Consider the following 22,661-nt stretch of genomic DNA (forward strand, 5'->3'; position numbering starts at 1 on the left):
TTCGAGTTACCTGCCGGCATACAAAAATAAATTGGTAGACGTTCATTTAAGGGCGCGCTCACACCGCACTTTTATTTTACCTCTTGCAGCGGAGTAAGTGGTAAGATGAGTGGTTTGCATTCATTCATTAAAATCTTAAGTGTTATTTTGGGGGGCTTACAATATCCTCAATGCCCACAGGTTGGGAATCGCTGGCTTAGGGCATCAAGTCAAGGAAGGAAGGACCCAATATTGTCTCTCACTGAAAAACACTGAAGGCAAGTAGTATATTTCTTCTACAGCAGTGTTTCTCAGATGGGGTACAGGTAATGCCAGGGATTTTTCGGGGTACACAGGAAAAATAAATAAATGTAGTTCCTATGAAATTGCACCTTCATCGCTCTGGATAAGAGCGTCTGTTAAATGCCTAAAATGTAAACTGTAATGAACAACAGTTGATTGTGGCATCCAGTTAAACTTTGTAATGGTCATTAATGTAAATCTTGCACCGCCTACATGCATTAAAATCAGTCTCCAGGGAGGCTATATTCTATTTCTCTCACAATGAAGCAACCACACTGGCACATATAGGGCTTTCTAAAAACCGAAACGAAGACGAAACATGAAATGAGAACCACAATAAAGACGTTGATGCATTCGCTAAAAAAGGATGTGGATGTTGTGGTTGATGTGTATATACTACAATAGTTTCCCACGGAAAATGTACCCAGTGAGAAGAAATAGCAAAATGTAACTTCAAATGACCACTTTAATCAATTTCTTCTTTATAGAAAAAAACATAAGCTATCACAATAGACAAAAAACATGGATCCATATAGACCTCCACATATAACGTATATACATTAACACACAGCACATACATGTTACAGACTGTCATTGGATGCCATTTCACTAGAAATTTCAGTCAAGTAATGATGAAATCTCAAACTGTCATGAGTCTGTGCAGCAACACTGCAAAAGAAACCCTATCTAAAACAAAACAGCATGTGTCTTTATTATCTGTGACATTACAGGTGTCCCACAAGATTCTGTGACGACAAAGAGAGGTGAATATAATAAATATTTTAGTGTTACCGCATTCTACTGAAAGTTTGAAGTGTCATCCTTTCAATCACGGGGCCGCAGAGAGGAGGCACTTGGTGTTGCGGTCAAGGAAGCATCCTTGCGAATGGCCACGGTCCCAGCATTGATGTAAGGCCTGGCGATCAAGTTTATTGAGACCCTGGGAGCAGAGTCGGAGGTCCCTGACCTGCTCCGACAAATCATCCAGGCTTGCACTGTTCCAGGGACCGGATATTTGGCAACCTGGACGCAGTATGGGAACGGTCAAGGAAATCATACAGCATACAAAACATTTTTGTAGTTTACTTTGAACTATGGTCAAAAGCTGCAACTATCAATTATTTTCTTAGCAATTATTATATTGAGCACTTGTTCAATCATAACTAGGAAAGCAGCACTTTTTTCTCATACATCAACGAATAGGCACGAAAGTCCAATTAACTTTCGCAGCCTTAGTGGACTGCACATCCCATTTATGATGTGTATTCAATTGAACTTTATCTGTAGATATCACAGTATCAATAAGTATTCAAGCCTAGACAGGATCACTAATAGTCTGGGACACAGAAAGAAATCCCCCATGTGTTCAATAATGGACTGTCCCTCCTCTTACATGTGCAACTGAACAGAAAAGCTAAGTTGTTTCCAGAAGCCCTTGAATAAAGGATGTCAATGTGTTAGCCACATGAACGCTAGCGCCCCTACGACTACTACCTATGATAAAATCCCCCATGTGTTTAATAATGGACGGCCCCTCCTCCTTACATGTGCAGCTGAAGTTACGAGAAACAGAAAAGTTAAGCTTTTTCCAGAAGCCCTTGAACACAGGATGTCAATGGTGTTAGCCGCATGAACGCTAACGCCCCTACAACCTATGATAAGCTCACATTTTTGAATTACACACCAAATACACTCCTGTAACCTTCACAAAAAAATAACCAAATCTTCTAATTGTTTCTTTTCCAAAAACTGATTGTTTATAACTGATTACATTGATTAGTTTGATTAACTGTTTCAGCCGTACTATGGTCTGGTGGTAGAGGCACCAAGTAAAACCTCAGAAAAAACTAAACTGACACATCCGCTGGACGGCAGGAGCAGGACCAACTTAAGTAAACCCTTACCTTGAAGGTTTAGATGGGTCAAGGGTCGACGTGCTTCACTAAGAGCCATTAAAATGCTGTTGAGCCCTGCTGACGTCACAGATGGATTTCCTGACAGATTCAAAGACACAAGAGACGGACAGACAGGAAGACACCTGGAGGGACAGACGAGAGTGGTGGAAGTACAGACACCAGGATAATGAAAATTTAGTTAACAGTAGAATTAAAAAGGCTCTGTTGGGTCTGTGCTAATTTTAGTGTATTCTCCTGGTATGGAAAACCCCTGAACAGTTAATCAGCACTCTTGCATGACTCTGCTAAAGTGCAATTATTTTACTCAAACTACTATGGAGACTGAGGATGTACAGTACTGTACCTGGCCAGCGTGGCTACACTGGTGTCAGTAAGACCATTTCCTGCCAAGCTCAAGTGGGTCAGCGTGCATTCTTCTTCCTGCAAGTGAAGCAATGTGCCACATTGACTGATGAGCACACTTGCATATCTGGATCATGAATATCCACTGCATGCAGAATGAGAACGAATCCGATTTTTGGCCAAGTATGCTTTAAAAAGGAACGAGTACCGCCGTCAGTGACTCAACTTACAGTAGCAGAAACACACAGCAGAAATAAAATACAGAAGTATAGCCTATACAGTGTAACATGTATGATATCTGTCATTGTATGATTCATGCATATCTTGTAAACCCAATTTGCATTGGGTAACACTTAGATGCAATTAACCTTGCTTATACCAAGCCATGGTCGTTAGGTGCTCCAATGCAGTGTACAACTCATTGTGGACATGTGCACGTGTGTAAAACACGTGTCTGTAGACATAGAAGACTTTACTGAGGTGTTCCAGTAGGAGTGTGTGTCTGTATACCTGGGAGAACATTTTAGTGAGGTGTTCCAGTGCGGGGTGATCACCAGGCCCAGTTCGAACAGCGGACAGGTCCAGATGCGTGAGACAAAAGAGGGGCAATGTTTTCAGCACCAGCTCAAAGCCTGTGGAGCCCAGGGCATTATGGGATAGACACACCTGTTTCAAGTGGCCTGTGCCTGTCAGAGAGAGGAAAGATGCATGTGTTTATGTTTCTGCCAATTAGGGTCACAATCTATTGTTTACAATATGGGTACTTTGAGTCATATTATATAGATGTCTTTGATAACCTAGCACAGTTGTTTAGCCTATTCATTGGTGATGTAAAGGATTTTCAAGGTTGACATTTTTAGAAAGTACAAGTATAATAAAAGAGCATGTGCAGCAAAGTGTCACAATAAATCTCATGTGGGCTTTTCAATGGCCTCGCCCCTCGCTAAGCATCACCTGCTAGGGCGCGGGCGAGCAGTAGACGATGCTGCTGCAGGAACCGAGCGGTCAGGCCACAGGCCTGGAGGGACAGCTTAGCCAGCAGGGGGCAGTAGTTCAGCAGACAGGACAGACATTCAGACACACCGTCGCCAAGTGGGTTCATGCCAAGGTCCAGTTCCTCCAAATACTGGGGAAACCAGGGAAAACCAGGGAAAATAAGCAATTCAATGAGCAACACAGAGATGCTGAGATAGAATGACAGTCATCTCAAATTGAAATTCATAACAATAATGATCTATAATATCGTATTTTACAAAACAACTTTTACACAACGGCTTTACAAAATAAGTAAAATTGTTTAATGAAATGAATGCCACTTGTACATGTTTGTCTCTAAAAATGTTGCAGCCCAACTAGCCCAAAGAGTGCGGGCCTACTAGTAATTTAGTATCCGGCTTATCCCACATTTTCTCACACGCCGCCACTTAAATGTGCAAATCGTACAAACGTGGTGCAAAGCTCAGCCGAAGTTCAGGGTTGGGTTAGCCAATCAGGAATAGCATTTCCGCATGAACAAAATTTTACATTGCTGTAACTGATGTCACAGGCTGTCATAGGCCGGTCACATGAAATCCGAGATCTACATTGGAGCCAAGTCTGAGATCCACAATGGAGCCATATTTCTATGTGGATCCAGAGATCCATTTAATTTGACAGGAAATCATTAAGATTGGACTTTTCATATAAAAATACAACCCCCCCTTTTGACACCTATTATTGTTAACCATGTCCCCATTATGACTGACTATGCTCTAAAAGGGTGAAACACAGATCTGTATTTCAGCTCTCATTTTATGCCAGCTTGGCTTTTTTTCACAGAACCAAACAAAGTCGCCTCCATGAGTGCATTTACATTGCATGCTGGTGAATCAGAGGCACGCACAACACCTAGTCTAGTGCCTTTTGACAGCTGTTGTCGGTAGAGTTTTATATATTTACATTTATAGCTTATATGAATTAATTTAACAAAATACCAACACAAAATGGATTGATGTCATAGCAGGGCGCAGTGACAGAAGCTCCAGTACTGAAGCATTTTCCTTCCCTGGGCGAGTCATGGTGACATAAAAGATGTTTTTCCAAATAAGTAGAGCATGCTAAAGTTGTATAACCCACTTAGTTGCTGTCAAAGTCATTCTAAAGCTTAATGCAAAACATTCTCACACACACACACACACACACACACACACACACACACACACTATCAGCAAACACTTTGAACATTAGCGTATGTATTTATTTAACAAAATACAGACTAAATGATTTAACACATAAAAATGATCATTGATTTATGTGTTGTTTATTTAGAATAGGGCTATTCATTAATGGTAAGTGATTTAAATATGTTATTGCCAGTAGGTCAGGACTGACTGACCTTTCACATACTTCTTACAAAAGATATAAATTTGAAAGCAGAAAAGGAAAATGAGCTACTCACACCTAAGCTCACCACAATGGTATCACATCTCAGCAGTACACAAGGAGGGGAAATGATCGTTGTGTTTAGGCACCAACAAGGTGGAGCCAGGAGCTGTGATCTTTAGTGACAAATTCACATCAATGCACCAGTACGTTAAACTATTCAGTCATTTTCCTGTTCGCACCACTTATCCTGTTGTGGTCTCTGATCTTGTTATAGTTTCTCTTGACTGTTTGGCTGCACGCAAAATGCACATTGAATTGTCATGTTCAACTGCCGCTGAAAGCCCTCTTCTGCCCAGACACAAATAAGTGCTTCTACTTCTTCATTTATCTAACATGCTGTAAGGTTAGGATTAGTCGTTTGATTTTGCAGAGCACTACTTTAGCCGCTTTGCCTATGTTTGTACTTCAAAAATGTGGATTTCAGGATCTACAGTGCATGGGAACGAAATGGCTCAGACGTCAGCTCAGATGTCATGTGGCCAGCCTGCGACGTCAGTCGTCTCATACAGTATCTGTGATGTATGACTCCAAATTTGGTCAAGGTTTCAGTCCGATTAGAGCCCCATTGACTTAAATATAAAAGTATAAAACATATGTTAAAAAATATTGGTGGAGGAGGTACTTCCGCAATGAGGAACCACACTCATTTAGCTTATACCACTATAGGGAATAAATAAATGTGTCAAAGCTAAATCAATCAATTAAGGTTTGTTAAACATGGCACACTATGTGGCTGGCTATGTTTTTATTGTATTGAACAACTGGTGTTGATGGAACTCCCTATTTGTTTGTCTTTTTAGTTTTTGTTAAGGGTATGTCTATGTCTTTTGTGAATTTTATATATAGAGATAGAGATAGAGAGAGAAGACATGGCACACTATGCATATTGACTGTGTGGATATTCAATAACCAGCCTATCTGCAGAACTGCTCATTGTGCAGCTTTGTCATCAACTGCCTCATTCATGCTAACGCTCACTGACAAAGAAGGAGAATGAAGCCATACAAAATAAGAACCAACTCATCCAGCCAGCGACCGTACCGGAAACGGAGGGGAGGTACGCCCTTTTAAGACATCCACCGCTTTCTGCAGCCCCTCTCCCGTGATGTGATTGGAGGAGACGTCTAGTAGGCGGAGCCGAGGCATGGTGACCACGGTGTCAGCCAGTTCAGAGAGGAGGTCATCGTGGAGCCGGTTGCCAGACAGACGCAGCTCGGTGAGGCTGTCCTGCAGTTTGAGGGCCCGTAGCAGAGGGTTGAGGGACGCTGTGGGAAGGCCCAGGCCACACACTGAAACAGAGGGGCTCCCGTCCTGCACCTCACACAGGCGGGACACACGCTTGTTCTCATCTGCCGGGATGAACAGACACATCATGGGTCATAAAAGAGTGCATGTTTATGTGTGTTCTTGTATTAATATACTTGTGAAACAGACATTGTGAGGACCATTTTCATTTTTTTCCCTTTATGGTTAAAAAATATTTGTCGAGTTAGAAATACAATTAGAAGAAGATTCAGGTAGGAGTTAAGATTAGGCATTTAGAAGTTGGGTCTAAGACATTTAGTAGTTAGGGTTATACCCGATTCATACTTAGTTGCGTGCTGGTGTTGTGCACCGAACAAAAACAGATCTACAAGTCACCACGTCACACTGCGTTGCATTGTGAACTTGTAGATCTGCAATTTCCTGTCCATTTTCAATGCCACCCTAAAATGTGTATGTACTCAAAAGTATAGTGTGTGTGTGTGTGTGTGTGTGTGTGTGTGTGTGTGTGTGTGTGTGTGTGTGTGTGTGTGTGTGTGTGTGTGTGTGTGTATATTCCTCACCGACTGCCAGGCTGTGACAGGCCTTCTTGTAGCGCTCAGGAAGTGGTGGAAGAACCCAAGAGCACACTTCAGCCAGGACCTGAACATTAGAGAATTTAAAATGACAATTCCATTCTTCACTTCAAAATTCAAGATGGAGAGTATGATGGGTTTATTAATCTAACCTGTAAAAGGAATGTTATTATGAATTACCGCCATAACCCGTTCGCACTCATTTTGAAAGTAAACCATAGGAAAAACATTATTTTTGATGTTAGCTGATGCTTTGTTCAAACAGATGGACACCACATGCATTGATGCTGTAACATTAGCCAGTGACTGTAACATTAACTTAAGCTGTCCGTTACTCAGAGTGAGTGAGGCTTGGTATTTGATTGATCATCTTAATGTTGGCCAACAGTGCTAGGTTAGCTATCCAGTTATTTGGTACCATTACTGGAGTTAACAGGATAATTAACAATGTATATACAAAGGTCACCGACCGTCATTGGGTCTGGTCTTACAGGTCTAGCGCTGTACTGTGACAAATTGATTGGCTCCACTTTTTCAAATGTGTGCTGCCTATTGTAAACGGGTGATTAACGAGCATCCAAACATGCATGGACTCACCTCTTCATTGGTGTGCAAGACAGCCAACAGAAGGTCCTGAGGTGAAAGAAGAGCACCTTCTTTCTGCAGGGAGAGGCGAGGCTGGAGGCCGCACTTCTGGTAGAACCTCTGGGCTGCCTGCTCACACAGCCACGCCACAGTGCAAGAGTCTGCCTCGCTGGAACACAATGGAATACGATAACATCTACATGTATGCATTAATGCTTATTATATCTTGATATTAAAACCAGTCATATCAAAATCAAACATTTGTGTCTTTAGTTTGTAACCACATCAATAATGCCTTTGTGGTAAAAGTAGAATGCGACAAAACAATTGATTTCACAGTTTCACAGTTTCTGAGAACAACCAACTGCACCATTAAGTCATGGAGACAGATTTATACCAACCTTTGTGGAACAGGAATGAGAAACACATCTTCTTTAACCCTGACCCTCATTCTGATGGGAGGAGGCATTGATGTGGCCATTGGAGTGACCAATGTTGGAGCTGGAACCTACAGAATTACAGAAATGTGATTAACACACACACTTAACACATTTCAACTGGCCTTGTTTTGTGCAAGAAGTGCATGTAAAATACAGTACATGCGGTCACACGACAGTACTGGAGAAAACTGATGGTATTGCTGCACCAGTCATGTAAAGAGATGAACGACCTTTTTCAAATCTCATCTTCCGCCACATTCATCACCGTCTGATTTAATCAAGAATGAGGACAGACTCTTGACAAATGACATTCCATTAATGAAGCCCATAGTGGTGCTGGGCAACTACACATTCCATTAATGAAGCCCATAGTGGTGCTGCAACTACACATTCCAGTAATGAAGCCCATAGTGGTGCTGCAACTACACATTCCAGTAATGAAGCCCATAGTGGTTCTGCAACTACACATTCCAGTAATGAAGCCCATAGTGGTGCTGCAACTACACATTCCAGTAATGAAGCCCATAGTGGTGCTGCAACTACACATTCCAGTAATGAAGCCCATAGTGGTGCTGCAACTACACATTCCAGTAATGAAGCCCATAGTGGTGCTGCAACTACACATTCCAGTAATGAAGCCCATAGTGGTGCTGCAACTACACATTCCAGTAATGAAGCCCATAGTGGTGCTGCAACTACACATTCCAGTAATGAAGCCCATAGTGGTGCTGCAACTACACATTCCAGTAATGAAGCCCATAGTGGTTCTGCAACTACACATTCCAGTAATGAAGCCCATAGTGGTGCTGCAACTACACATTCCAGTAATGAAGCCCATAGTGGTGCTGCAACTACACATTCCATTAATGAAGCCCATAGTGGTGCTGCAACTACACATTCCAGTAATGAAGCCCATAGTGGTGCTGCAACTACACATTCCAGTAATGAAGCCCATAGTGGTGCTGCAACTACACATTCCAGTAATGAAGCCCATAGTGGTGCTGCAACTACACATTCCAGTAATGAAGCCCATAGTGGTGCTGCAACTACACATTCCAGTAATGAAGCCCATAGTGGTGCTGCAACTACACATTCCAGTAATGAAGCCCATAGTGGTGCTGCAACTACACATTCCAGTAATGAAGCCCATAGTGGTGCTGCAACTACACATTCCAGTAATGAAGCCCATAGTGGTGCTGCAACTACACATTCCAGTAATGAAGCCCAAAGTGGTGCTGTAACTACAGCCAGCCTTTTATTAAAGCTGCAATCCGTTACTTATTTAAATCAATAAATTGCTATTTTAACCAATCTGTAGTAGAGTATGTTAATATACTCTGCAGTGGTTGGTGGTGGTCTCCCTACTCTTCCATTGAGAAACGTAGAATCTGACATCGGGTAAGACACCCACTCGTTGACAAGACGTACTTCCTGAAGCTCCTAAGCGCAATATCTGCCCATGCCAAGCGGAGACTGACTCCTGGCTGAGCGTTAGAAATGTGGTCTCTCAATGCAGAGACTCGGGTTTGAAGAAATAAAGGTTATGGATTGCAGCTTTAAATAAGATAATTTAATTAACTTCTATGAGAGAAGACTTTACAGTCTCAGAAAGAATTACAGCATGACATGACTTTACTCAACGTGAAATCACAGAGCATTAGGAGGGAGCTTAATAGCAAATTCAAAATAGGACTGCAACAACTGATTCTTTTCATAATCGATTAGTCTTTTGAATACTATTTGGATTATTCGATGTGATTAATTTAGTTAGACCATAAAATTTAAGTAGAATAAGCAAATAAAGTACAAATTAATGGCAAATGCTCATAAGTTATCCAAATCTAAACAGACAAAAAAAAGTATTTGAATTTAGAACATACTGGGTTGTGATCTGGACCTACAAGAACTTGCAGCCTCCACTCCAAGCTTTCGTTAAGAAAGAGATGTACAAAACAGTGATACTGCAGGTACTACAGCTACTACTCATGTGTATTTCAATGCCTTATCAGCTTTTGCCCTTCATGACTCTGGAAGATGTAGTAACATTGAAATGTCAAAGTAGACCGAGCTGCTCCAGTGTTCTCTCATGATGGTAACTTTAGGTATGGTAAATGTACACACACACACACACACACACACACACACACACACACACACACACACACACACACACACACACACACACACACACACACACACACACACACACACACACACACACACACACACACACACACACACACACACACACACACACACACACACACACATATATATACCGATACCGTAAATTTCGGACTATAAGCCGCAACTTTTTTCCCATTTTTCGACCCTGCGGCTTATATAACGGTGCGGCTTATCTATGGATTTTTATAGCTAACGGCCACTAGGGGACCTCCTAAATCTAGGGATTTTACACCCGCGGCTTATAGTCCAGTGCGGCTTATATATGTACAAATCATTCAATTTAGCTGCTGCGGCTTATATTCAGGTGCGGCTTATAGTGCGAAAATTACGGTATATATACATACAGTATATATAATAAAAGTCTAAACGACTTTATGACAAAATAGTACATTTGCAATACAATAGACGCATACATAATTGCATACTTTAGGCAAACCATAGATCTGTTAGATTGTATGCTGTAGAACCACAACCCCCTATGGACATTGTGTCCATAGTGTGTCCACTATTAATTGAGTCTGTTTACCGTGTTGTACAATACATATATGTACTGTACTGAATCAGCCAGTGATATTAGTCCGGCCATGCCAGGCTACTGCCAACTCACACAAGATCTGGAGAACAGGTAAATGAGTAGGCACCAAGACATGAGCACGAGCAGAAACATGAAGAAGATATAAGGACAGTTGCACATTCCAATGTGGGAAAGGGGGAAGTCTGTTCTGGTGTATTTATCGTCTTTGTAATCCATATGAAAAATCTGCATTAAACACTTGAAGTCAGATTGTGTCATTACTTTATTAAAGGAGGGATAGATGATTTATTTTGTGTTTTTACTTGTTTGTTTTTTACCAACCTAACACGCTGCTGTCCACCTCATATTTATAGTACTAGGGTACTACTGTTGAGAGCATTTTAACAGAGATGGTTTAAATGGCAACACAATTAGGAGAATCAAGGAGATAATCTTTTAGAGCTTCTCACCTGCATAGTGTATATTTGGGGTGGTGGTGGGGAGGGCGTGTAACGTTGAAAGTCATCGTCATCAGTTATGGTCGGGCTATGTGATCTGGTGACCTCTCGTCTCCCCAACCGAACCATTCCAGACAACTGAGTCATCTTGACCTGGCGATTATTTTTAAGAGAGAGACCCCTGCTGGAGGGCGATGGGACTGTGAAAACAGCAGGAGGAGAATGCGGGTTAAGTATAAAATAAACAAATTTGTGAGGCAAAACTGTACATTAGGAGTGCAATAGTTAATCACAGTATTAAACTCATCCATTTAATAAATTATTTAAAAAGTAATCGATAATTTAATAAAATAATTGATTAATAATGTTATTTTGGGCATAGCATTATAGGAAAACATATATGTGTTATGCGTGTATAAAATAATGCTTAAGTTGACCCGATGATATATAAACATTTTTCAAAATATACACAAAAACGTACTCCTGGTTTAATCGAAAAAGTAATTGATAGAATAATCACCAAGAAATAAATGCAGCCCTACTATAAATTAATGAAATAAAGTCACTGAGAAGCTCACACAACAACACAAAACATTAAACATCATGGGTGGAGGGATACTGACAACATATTCCTTTTTAGAAAAACATGTCCGCAGAATGGACTGATGCCTCAGGACTGACTAAACAATACCACAGATGTGGGCTTGTGTGTTTGGCGGCCATTCTGATATGAGTGAACACTCACCTCTGGTTGCTACTGCTGAGTTTGCAGTGTGTCTGGTTGGAGCTCTAGGTGCAATAGTCATGGAGGCGCCCCCCTCTGCCCTCATCCCATTCTGCTCCGAGCTAACTCTCCTCCTCTTCTTTGGCTGAACGTTCCCCACATCATCCTCCAACCAGTCGTCTATCATGTACTCCTCCTCTGGTATCAGTGCAGATGTTCCACTGGATGAAACTGCAGGGGTGCTGCTGAACAGGGGCTGCAATAGACTCTGAGAATGGAGCGTCTTGGCACTGCCGAGCCTTCGGATTGCGCTGTGGTACTCCTCCCTAGCCAAGACGGAGGCCTCAGGAGCCTCCCTGATACTTTCTCTGCTGGTGCTGTGGTTCGAGGTGGTTTCCTGGGAAGGAGGTGCTTCCTTTTGACTTGGCGGTGGTGGGAAACGTTGCCTTGGCCGAACAGGACGGAGAGGACTTTCTGAACAATCACTGTCATCTGAGGAGCTGCTGTCATTCTGAAGAGAGACATTATTTTTGTATTATGTATGTGTATGTATGTATGCGTATGTGTTTATTGAAAAATGTAATGTCATCTTTTATGTTACCACAATTATTGTTGAATGGATGACAATTATCTCTTTAATTGATTTGTTTGTGGCGAGTCTGTGATCACAGGTGAAAAACATTGGTCAGAAACTGGCTTATAAGCCACACCAGTGTAACTGAACTGCTTACCCCATAAAGAACTGCAGCCCCTGTCCCTCTGACTCGAGGGCGCTGTGCTGAGCCATTATACTGCCTCCGTGTGGGGCTGGGCGGTACTGCACTCCCCTCTGACAGCCTTGTCCATTCAGGGTTTAGGGAACGGCCCTCGCTGGGTAGCAGTGGTTCTGAATTCTCAGCGTCAAACAGCTGGCTATCCTGCAGGGCATCAAATGGCTTGGCTGGAGCTGGAGCAGCAGCTACTGAAGTAGACAGATAAACACAAAATGTGTTTATATGTATATCTGTGAGACAGATATGAAAGTGCAATTCACTGTATTACAGCAGGCAAAACCTGTGTGGATAGTTGCTGGCTCCTGTAAATCGGTGGCAAGTTAATACTAGTAGCCACCAACCAAATGCTGTTACATTCTTTTCTGAGGGTCTTTTTCAGAGACTTTATTTGCTAGGTATAAAGTTTCGAGAGAGTGAGAGTGACACCAGCCGGGAATCAAACCAAGGGCTCGCTGTCAGGCATTAGAGCCCATGTTGTTATGTGCCCTAGGCATTCAGCTAGTTTGCAGGTGCTACTTGTCTATGTGGTAAACTGCCCACACTGCTGATGCTAGTTGACCTACTTTCTAAGGCAAATATTACTTTGCACATTTCAGCACATTTTGGCTTTGAGCCATGTGAAATGGGGCAGAGCAAGGGTGAATTTGGATGATGCAAAGTGCTGCATTTGTGGAGAATAAATATCTGCTACGCAAGCGAATACAGATTGCATTCAAGGATTCCCTGCTGTTAGAAATAACACTTTTGAATGGGTTCGCGGCTGGTAAACAGCATGTCATGCAACGGAAAAAAAGGTGGTTTCCTGTCATATTGCTATGAGACAATGACATAGAAGCCTCACCGCCCCCTGCCAGCGCCTTCCTCAGCAGTCTCTCTGTAGCTGAGCACTCCTGTCTGGTATCCTGGTCCAGTTCTCGGTTGTACGTTCTCTTCCAATGGTGAAGAGAGTCTAAGGGAGTCTCACCCTGAGAGGAGGAGAAGGAGGAGGGAAAGGCAAGAGACAGATACAAAAACATTAGCATATAGGGGTGCAACCAATCAATTGAATCGAAAAAATAGCAGATCTACAAGCTGTGGGCTTGTAGATCAGCTATTGTCAGACTTTTTGCATGACACTGATGTATAACAAGTATAAAACAGGGCTTAAATGGTTCATCAGACTAATCTATAAAGATTAGTCTGAATTAGGCGTTGAAATACACTTTTTTTCCTTCCAAAAAACACGCTTCTCAATAAATCTAAATGTGATCGATAAAATCATCGCTAAGAAAATTATCGATAGCTGCAGCCCATTCTTTTTTTCTTTTCTTTTTAGAGTAGACAATTATTTTGACTCCTTTTTCACCCAAATTGAGTTGAATTCATTATTATGTCACTGCTTGCTACTGCTGTTGTTGCTCACCTGCCAGTGAGGAGCCCCCACTGGGAGGACCTAGAGCCTTCATCATACTCCTCCCGCTCAACATTCACCGATGACAGGCGCCATCACAGACCATAGGAGTACATGCAGTGACAAATATCAACCCCTAGACTCTGCAGTGGTGGGTAGGTACTTTACCCTTGAGCCACCCGAGCGCCTCTCTAGTAGCCCATTATCTCGGTACTAAAACACACACCTTGGAGTTGCATACGGTGACTGACGCCCCGCATTCCACCAGCAGTCTGGCCACCCGGAAATGTCCACAAGCGAGGGCGTCATGGAGAGGAGTCACCCCCTCACATAGAGGACCTCCAGGGTCATTGATGTTAGCACCACGTGCTACCAACAACTCAACAATCTCTGATGGAGAAAGAGAGACAGAGCAAGACATAAACATGGCCCCCAACAGTCTTTGGTCTCACAAATCTCACTATATAATGCAGTTTTAGAAACTGAATAAAGAAAGGATCAACTACAATCAAGTTGAACTGCGTACCATTGTGGCCATGGTTGCAGGCCTCATGCAGAGGAGTCCAACCACAGTAGTCCCTGGGGTTGACTGGGTGACCCTGGCATACGTTAGAAGACGGAAAAGAGGCACATTAACATTAGCCACTTCAGCCATCATAACTGAGGGTGTGAAACGCCACCACCAATTATCACTTAAATGTACAATTATGACTTAAGTTTACAATTATGGCATAAACAGTAATTGTAACAACTTTGAATCTGATGTTTCTATTGTAGGCATGTCATTACATGCTCTATAATAGTTGACCATGAAAGCTTTACAATGTTACATTATGAAGCTCTTATTGTTCACCTGTTCCACCAGATACTGGGCTTGTTTCAGGTTGCCATCGATACAAGCTCTATGGAGAGATGTCTCTCCTTTGTCATTCCTCTTGTTCCACTGGGGGTGATCATAAGTAAGGAGAAAAGAAGAAAAAGGGCAAAAAAAGAATCAGTGTCAGAGAGTAAGCCAGTAATTATCAACCTTTTAAATTTCAAGGACCCCTAGTTTGATATGCATTTGACCACACACCCCATTTGATACTAGGGGCAGAAATCGCTAGGTACCTGACGATTCTATTCCGATTCAGAGGGCTACGATTCAATTATATTTCGATTATTGCGATTTATTGCGATTAATTGACTCCCATTATATTTTATTGATAATAAAAACAAATGGAAGAGATGTGTCACTGTCAACTGGAAGGTTATATTTGCCAACATCAACAATTGCAGAAAACCAACAAGAAAATAAACAAGTCCTTTTGTGATAACCAACCAAAATCTGGCTGCTGCTCTATGCAATTAGCAATATGATGAAAAAAATGTATCCATGTCCATGAGAGCCTCGCAATTAATCTATGAACCGATTTTAATTTCCACCCCTATTTGATACAATTTATTATCACTGGGACTCCAATCTAAACTAATCCTGAGTGTTTTACAGAGAAATTTACAGACCGTAACGGTCCATTTGGTACCTACCTACTGTATCAATCATTTAGCTAGGGACCCCCTGGAACCCTCTCCAGGACCTCTGGGGGTTCCCGGACCAAATGTTGAGAACCAGTGGTGTAAGACACAAATTGAAATAATAAAATTATTCCTTTTGGAAATTGACTACATACATATATTTGACATAGAATTGTGCCAGCAGACAACCTGGCTCAGCTCTAGAATAAAGATGCCAAGCAGCATCATCACAACTTAAGGGAAGTGTATGTAGTCTATAGTTTCATGGGGCCATGATATTGAGGCTTAATGCATACTTCGTCCCACAACACCTTTCGTCGCTCGGAAGTTGACATTTCAGTCGGAAATATGCCATTTCTTTCAAGGGAAAGACTTGTGTGACTGTACGTCCTACGTTGGCCAATGAAGTGTTTCTGAGCTCTGATTTTGCCAATGAGTCAGAAGGATATTCGGTATACAATGTTTACCAGTCAGTGATGAATCAGTTTACTCTAGACTCTTACCCTGCCTGCCCTCCTCCTTCCGGACACCATCTTGTCATCTCCAAATTCATCATCTAGGAATCAAAGGAAAAACTACGTAAGCCAGGTGTGACGACTTCCAAACACAGAAACAATGAGTGGAATGGAATCCAATAAATTACCTTAACACAACTCAAGACATGACAGAAAGACAGACAGAAGGCTATGGTTCATGCACCTGCTTTAGACACGCACAGTTAACCGCATTAAACCAGGCATCCTTATTTTGGGTACCTACAAAGCTCACAACCAGCGAGCATGTAGATCAGATCTGCTAGGTATTTATTTTTTTAATAAACTTGTTTAGATTGGCTATTTTCACTATTTGTCTTACGAAATATACAGTATCATCTAAGACAAATATTATAGAAAGAAAACGTGGGGGGAAAAGTTTTTGACAAAAACATTTTTTTTAGATGATCCTGTATAGGGCTCAGGTGTTTTTAACAGGTCTGTGACATGGCGGTCTCACCTGAATCTGACAGCTGGATGTCACTATCCACCAACGGTTCACTGTTCTCCATCTCTTCCTCTTCATTCTCCTCCTCCCCCTCACTCCCATCAGCCCCCCAACCCTCTGAGGCACACAGCTCCTGCAGCCTGGCCTCCGTGTCATCAGCCTGCGACGAGCCAGCACGTCTCTGAGTGGCCAGCCACAGCCTCAGCACACGCTTCTGTAGTTGGTGGCACCGGGAGAGATATGGGTAATGATTAGGGGTGTAACAGTTAATAGAACTAAACAAAGTAATTGATTATGAAAAATTATGATCAATTTGAATACAAATTTGAAAATTCTGCCTGTTCAAAAAAAGCATAATAGCAAAATAGACGATCTACATGCTTGCAACACATCACAATGCGACACTTGGTGAGTTACTGAGCTTGTACTTAGATTTACTATTTTTGCTATCTATTTTTGCGACACTGTTGTACAAAAAATGTATAAAATAAGGCTTAAGTGGTTAATCATACTAATCGCTTTAGTCAAGTATAAACAATCTATTAGAACAGTTTTGTTTTTGATTTGTTGATGTATAATTTTCTTTTACAAATTATCTAAAGAACATTTCTCAATTATCTGACTAATAAATGGAAAAAGTAATCAATGGAATAATCGCTAAGATAGATTAGCAGTCCTAGTAAGGATAAAGGAAGTCAAGTTTCCTGGTTATCGTAAACCCTCACCTGTAGTCTGGCCTGCCCAGCTCTCTGGGCACAGGATAGAGCAGTACTATAGCTGTTGTCTAGATCCTCCAAGGCATGGCTACTCTCCTCCTGGGATGCTGCAATGTTCAGCCATGTGCTACACTCCTGATAAAGACACAAGAAAAATTTACAAAAGTTGCATATATACGTGTATGAGTATGGAGAGTGAAGAATGAGAAGTGTAGCACTCCAAAATAATTATCCCTATACAAAAGAAGCAGTACAATACTTCATACTTCCTGTATTTCAGACCTTGTGCAGCCTCCTAATCCAGATATTGAACAAATAGCTCATTGAGGCTGCCCTGTCATCCCCTCTCCAAACATCCCTTCATCCCCACACCCATCAGTCCCTCCATCCACCCTCACCCCTTCATCTGTTCTTACCCCCTTCATCCCCTTATCCCTTCATTCCATCCTGGCCCTCATTCCCCCTCCGCCCTTCATCCTCTCTTCCCATCTCACCCTTTCATCCCCTCTTCCCTTCTCTCCCCTCCATCCCCTCTTTCTATTTCACCCAATTGCACCATCTAATTCATATTCAATAACCCCAACTCAAATCTATGTATTGTTTGAAGGTGTGGTGTTTACTAGTGAAAAGAAGAATCATGATACCAAAGAAGCCATATAACTCTTCATACTGCCTAATCCAGATATTGAACCCATACTGTACCTCAGTGGGTCTTCCCTGTCGTAAGGCCAGCTCCTGCCTGTAGTGATGTATAGCCTTGTCATGCTGTCTCAGGTCTGTGTAAGTAGCAGCCAGGGACACATGGATGACAGCCAGCTCTCTGGCTGGCTTTCCAAGTGCCTCCGCGCTGGACAGCTGTGCAACAAAATACCTTTATGTTATTTATCACGACAGCGAATGGGTTATTTAGTTGTGATTTTATACCGTTCTGTCATTCATTAAAGTAACTACAATCCCAGTGTCTGGGGAAAAGATTTACTGAGGGTTTAATCAAGAACTCCTACACTAAAAACAAACATTATTGGATTTAGTGTCAGAACAAATTGTAGTTAAGTGTCAGTTTGATAAACATTTCTCTCACCTGAGCTCTGTATGAATCCAGGGCTTTACTGTAGCAGCCCACTTTACAATAGAGATCTCCCAGTTGCTCTGCTAGCCCCACAGCCTCATGGGAAATCCGTCGCAGATCCTCCCCAAACTCTTCTTCTAACTGGCAGCCACGGTCCGCTAGGGAATTATTGCAGCACAATTACAGAGTCCTTAATGAACACATGAATGGGTGCCTAGCAACATTGTTGGACAGTAAACGTTTCACCAAATAAACCCATAGCCAATATGTCTCTCTCACCATATTTAAAAACCTTCTTCACTGCCTGTCTGTCCACAGGCTGCTGGGAGCCTAGCCGGAGGGCCTGCTTCAGTGAACCTCTTGCAGCTGTAAAATCACCCAGGGACAACTGGACCTACACACACACACACACAACTACATCAACTCTGTGATATTTTAAGCAAAACCCCTACACAATAGGATATCTATTTGGCAAGATAATTATTAAATATGTCTCATATTCATAGTTTTTTCTCACCTTGCCAATGCAGTGGAAGCACTCGCTCTCACTGAACTTATCTTTATTCTTCCTTGTACACTCCTTGGCCCTTTCCAGACTCCGCACAGCATTGGAATGCTTCCCGTTACGGAAATAGATGTTACCCAGGTTGAAGTTGGCACGGTAAAGATCCTCCAGTAAATTGTCCCTTCTTCAAAGTGTAGAAAGAAGGTAAAAGTCATTGCATGGGGCGAAAATGCATTTTAAAAAATGCATTTGGCACCAAGGAAACAAGTCCCCAGGATATTTTTGTGTTATCCTTTTAGCCTTAACGTCTGACTGTACCTTGTGCTGTTTACATTTCTGACTAATAAAGTATTCAATCAATCAATCAATAAAAGGGACTGCGGCATGTGATCAATGTGAATGTTTACAAGCATGTCATACGAATAGCAAAAACACATTGTGAGCTTCTAGATTTTATTGCATTTAAAAAATATATATATTTAATATAGTAATGTTATATATTATATAGTCAGGTTAGATAATTATGTGATTAAATATTTGCATGTATGTCACATATTTTCATGTGTCTCAAATATTTCAGATAGGCGAATAGCGGAAATCTAAAAGTTCACAAAGTGTGGAAACTTATTGTATGACTCAGTTGCGCACCGAAAATTGTAACTGCATTTTTTTCTTTTATTATGTTTACATTTTTTTCACTGTTGCCAGGCCGAAAGTGGTTACGTATGCTCTTACTTTGCGATGTAGACACTACGTCCGATAAATTCACTGCAGCGTTGGGGTTGCCCCAGATGATCACAGACCAAACCAAGGTTGAGGAACAGACGTGCCCTCATCTCACTCAGTTCCCGGCTTGGCACAGTTCCTATAAGAGATTAGGTATGGGTATAGGTTCCTTACTGTGAATAACTAACATATTTACGAGTAAGCCTTGTGATACAGCACACACAAGAAGACGAGCCGTCCAAAAATAGTTTAAAATGTCACTGAATTTATTAAAGCTACTATCTGTTAAGTTTTATGTTCGTTGTCTCTCCCTCCCGACTCATTAAGAGGTAATTGCAATGTCTGAACTACAAAAACTACATTGCTTCAAATAACTTAACGAGTAGCTGTCCAACCCGACACAAGGGTCAACATTTCGCAATGGAAGAGTAAGGAGACTTGGCAACTGCAGATGTACTAGTTATATTGTATTAACATATTCTACCATATACGGTAGATTGGTTAACGTGTTTTATTCCATAAAAAAAGCCCTGCATTGTAGCTTGAACATGCCACTTCGAAGGACTCCTTCTGGACAAACGATTACACACAAACACACCTTCCAGTCGTTCCTCCACAATCTTCTGGCTCTTTGTGAATGCATCCTCGGCCTGCTCTAAACTGCTCCTTGATTGGTCTGACTCAAAGCGAAAGAGGAAGGTTCGACCAATGGTGGCCAAAGCTCTCTGCTCCTCAGCGTGATCCCTGACGGAGCGAGCCAGGTCCAGGTGACATCTCTGGTGCTGGAGACGCATGGAATCAACACATGAACATTCTAAGCATCCTTACATCATTATATGAGTTGTTCTCTGCATAATATAGAGGGCATACTGCTGGTCTGGTTGTCATTCTACAGCAAATGAAGACAGCAAGTTTGACAGCTACAGTACATTTCCAAAATGTATATAATTAAAAGTTTGAACAGGTCAACAGGTCAAATATATTGGTAGAAAGAAATCCTCCAAGCATCTTAAAAGGACAATTGACTCACCTTCAAAGCAGCTTCAATGTTTCCCATTTCAGCGAAGCATTCTCCTATTTTGCGATTGGCAACAGCTCTTCCAATCACATCGTTTAGCACCTCTGAGAGAGACAACTCCTGCTGGTGTTCCTCAATGGCAGCCTCATAGTCTCCTGGGATAGGAGAGTCAGACAGTGTTGCACAGGATCAATAATCCATATTTAGTTAGTTTGGTAACCTCACGACACCAGGCTTTCCGGTACCGTGGAAAGCCTGGTTAGTGGTTACCGTTCCATTTTTAAAGACTGCCAACTGGTCTAGAGCCTGCCTGCTCTGAAACTGTATCAGGTAATTTCCACATACACATACATGCACACACACACACACACACACACACACACACACACACACAGAGACCGTTTCCATATCCACAGATTCTCTCTGTGGATGCAAACTGGTAAAGGCTAGTTTGTCATTCTAAAACCCAGAAGTGGGTTCGAAATGAGTTCCCTCACCAGATTTCCAATGCTTTCTTACAATAGGGTTTTATGCTGAAAATAAGGTAAGGTTAACATAAAACTAAGAGTTTATTACACCTGTTAATATCTCAAAATACCAGCTCAGTGGCCTTGTGGTTAGAGTGTCCACCCTGAGATTGGGAGGTCGATGTTAAATTCCCCGGCAGGGTCATACCAAAGACTATAAAAATGGGATCCAATGCCTCGCTGCTTGCCATTCAGCATCAAGAGCTGGATTGGAGGTTTGTCCCTGCGACATACTAGCATCATGTCCAGGGGGTGTACTTGTACATCATGGCTGGGGGTGTACTTGTACATCAGAAACAGGAGATAGTTCAGGAAACACTGAATTCCATCTGAAATCTGCAGTGGGAACCCATGGTGGAGGTAATTTCCAGATACAGTACTGGTTGCATAGTTTGTCTAGACACCTTTTAGTTTGTTCAGGGTGGGATACTGTGAGGGCACTGTAACCTAACCTGGTGGTGTTGTTGTTTTTCTGCATAGTGCAGGGTAGTTGTATAGGTGTATACTGTTATTGATGGTACTTCTTATTGTTATTTCTTAACTTTGTATTACTGTATCTGACAGTACTTTCCTTACTCTGCATCTGTAACGTTGTAACTCTTAACACCTGTGCTGCCTTTGGCTTTGGGTGACTGAAATTCCCCAGTGGGATCAATAAAAGGTATCCATCTATCTAGCAGGCGGCTCTAGAACGGATCACACTGGTTCATTCGGACCTGATTCTTCGGACTAGAAACCTAGCCATGGTTCACATGACGCTTGTATGTTTCAGGGCTACTAGAAACCATGCTTTATACAGTTTGTACTGTAAAGCTTGGCTATGCGATGTTACCAAACATTAACTCACTGTGTCTGATCATCATGTAGAATGTATTCCAAAGCATACATTTTATTCTTTCTTTTTTTACATTTAGGGTGAAAAAATAATCAATTTGTGGTGCCCACAATGTTTATGTGCCCACTAGACCTGTATCCCTCTTTAAAGTGGGACGTTTGGTATTAATACTTGACTGTCAATCTTAGAATTACCATTTCTGGACAGCAGCTCCCCCAGTTGATTGCAGATGTTGGCCTCTTCTTTCAGGTTGTTATTGCTCTGGGCTTTGATCTTGGCTTTCTGCAACTCTGTTCATAAAACAGAAGCAACGATCAAAGTATATTGCCATTGACAAGACAACTTATAACAAACAAAGGATACAACTGATCAAAGATCGTCAAAGTAATAGTTTTACACTTACGCTTTATCTCCCGTGAAGTGCCCATGTTTCAACTTTTGACTAATGCGAATTATGAATTATGACACCGGATCAGGCCTGGGCTCAGTGGGCTGACTACTGCTGGCTATAGTTGCTACAGTTTGCTAAAGCAGACAACTAAAATAAAATGACACTAATACCACATTCCCACGAACAGTTTACCAAACACATCTGAACGTGTCCCAACGACCTCGATGACATTTGTATATACGCGATCGATCGTAGTCAAAAGTCCCCAATAACCATCAAATGACTATCTGTTACGTTACATTGTCTAATATCTTCCGCAAACTGTCTTTGCAATGAACCGCCAGGAAAGCGTAGGCCAATGAAAGCTCTGATGCCTCTCCATCAGTGTTGCCAGATTTTGCGAAAGAAATAAGCAACCGGTCTATGAAAACATGCCCAAAAGAAGCGTCTTTATGTGAGCTTGTGCCTTGTAGATCTGCAATTAAAAAAGGGGGCGGAAAGAAAA

The 22,661-nt window shown here is 41.9% G+C and overlaps 1 protein-coding gene across 1 annotated transcript; it reads right to left on the reverse strand.

Moving 5' to 3' along the window:
* Window positions 1-736: 736 nt before the first annotated feature.
* tonsl (tonsoku-like, DNA repair protein) lies at window positions 737-22,472 on the reverse strand. Its single transcript, XM_084045390.1, has 28 exons — window positions 22,169-22,472; window positions 21,960-22,055; window positions 20,416-20,558; window positions 19,984-20,167; window positions 19,395-19,524; window positions 18,672-18,843; window positions 18,434-18,548; window positions 18,167-18,312; window positions 17,788-17,940; window positions 17,095-17,220; window positions 16,382-16,583; window positions 15,892-15,944; window positions 14,727-14,816; window positions 14,400-14,472; window positions 14,100-14,263; window positions 13,325-13,448; window positions 12,442-12,671; window positions 11,732-12,221; window positions 10,999-11,186; window positions 7,789-7,895; window positions 7,400-7,556; window positions 6,791-6,869; window positions 6,006-6,313; window positions 3,495-3,666; window positions 3,051-3,226; window positions 2,542-2,618; window positions 2,187-2,320; window positions 737-1,305 (listed from the first exon to the last, which is right to left on the reverse strand). The coding sequence occupies exons 1-28, from the start codon at window positions 22,191-22,193 to the stop codon at window positions 1,112-1,114; spliced, it is 4,308 nt and encodes a 1,435-aa protein (XP_083901516.1). The 5' UTR covers window positions 22,194-22,472; the 3' UTR covers window positions 737-1,111.
* Between the last annotated feature and the right edge of the window lie 189 nt (window positions 22,473-22,661).

Source organism: Gymnoscopelus microlampas, assembly GCF_963454915.1.
Source record: "Gymnoscopelus microlampas genome assembly, chromosome: 20".
In the NCBI taxonomy this organism is placed as follows: domain Eukaryota; kingdom Metazoa; phylum Chordata; class Actinopteri; order Myctophiformes; family Myctophidae; genus Gymnoscopelus; species Gymnoscopelus microlampas.

Excerpts from the sequence above, each read along its gene's own strand:
- tonsl (XM_084045390.1), bottom strand. The coding sequence starts at position 22,193 with ATGGGCACTTCACGGGAGATAAAGC. Across the intron at positions 14,264-14,399 it reads CTGCAACCATGGCCACAATG|AGATTGTTGAGTTGTTGGTA; the intron begins GTACGCAGTTCA and ends TTTCTCCATCAG. Across the intron at positions 11,187-11,731 it reads CTCAGCAGTAGCAACCAGAG|TCCCATCGCCCTCCAGCAGG; the intron begins GTGAGTGTTCAC and ends CTGTTTTCACAG.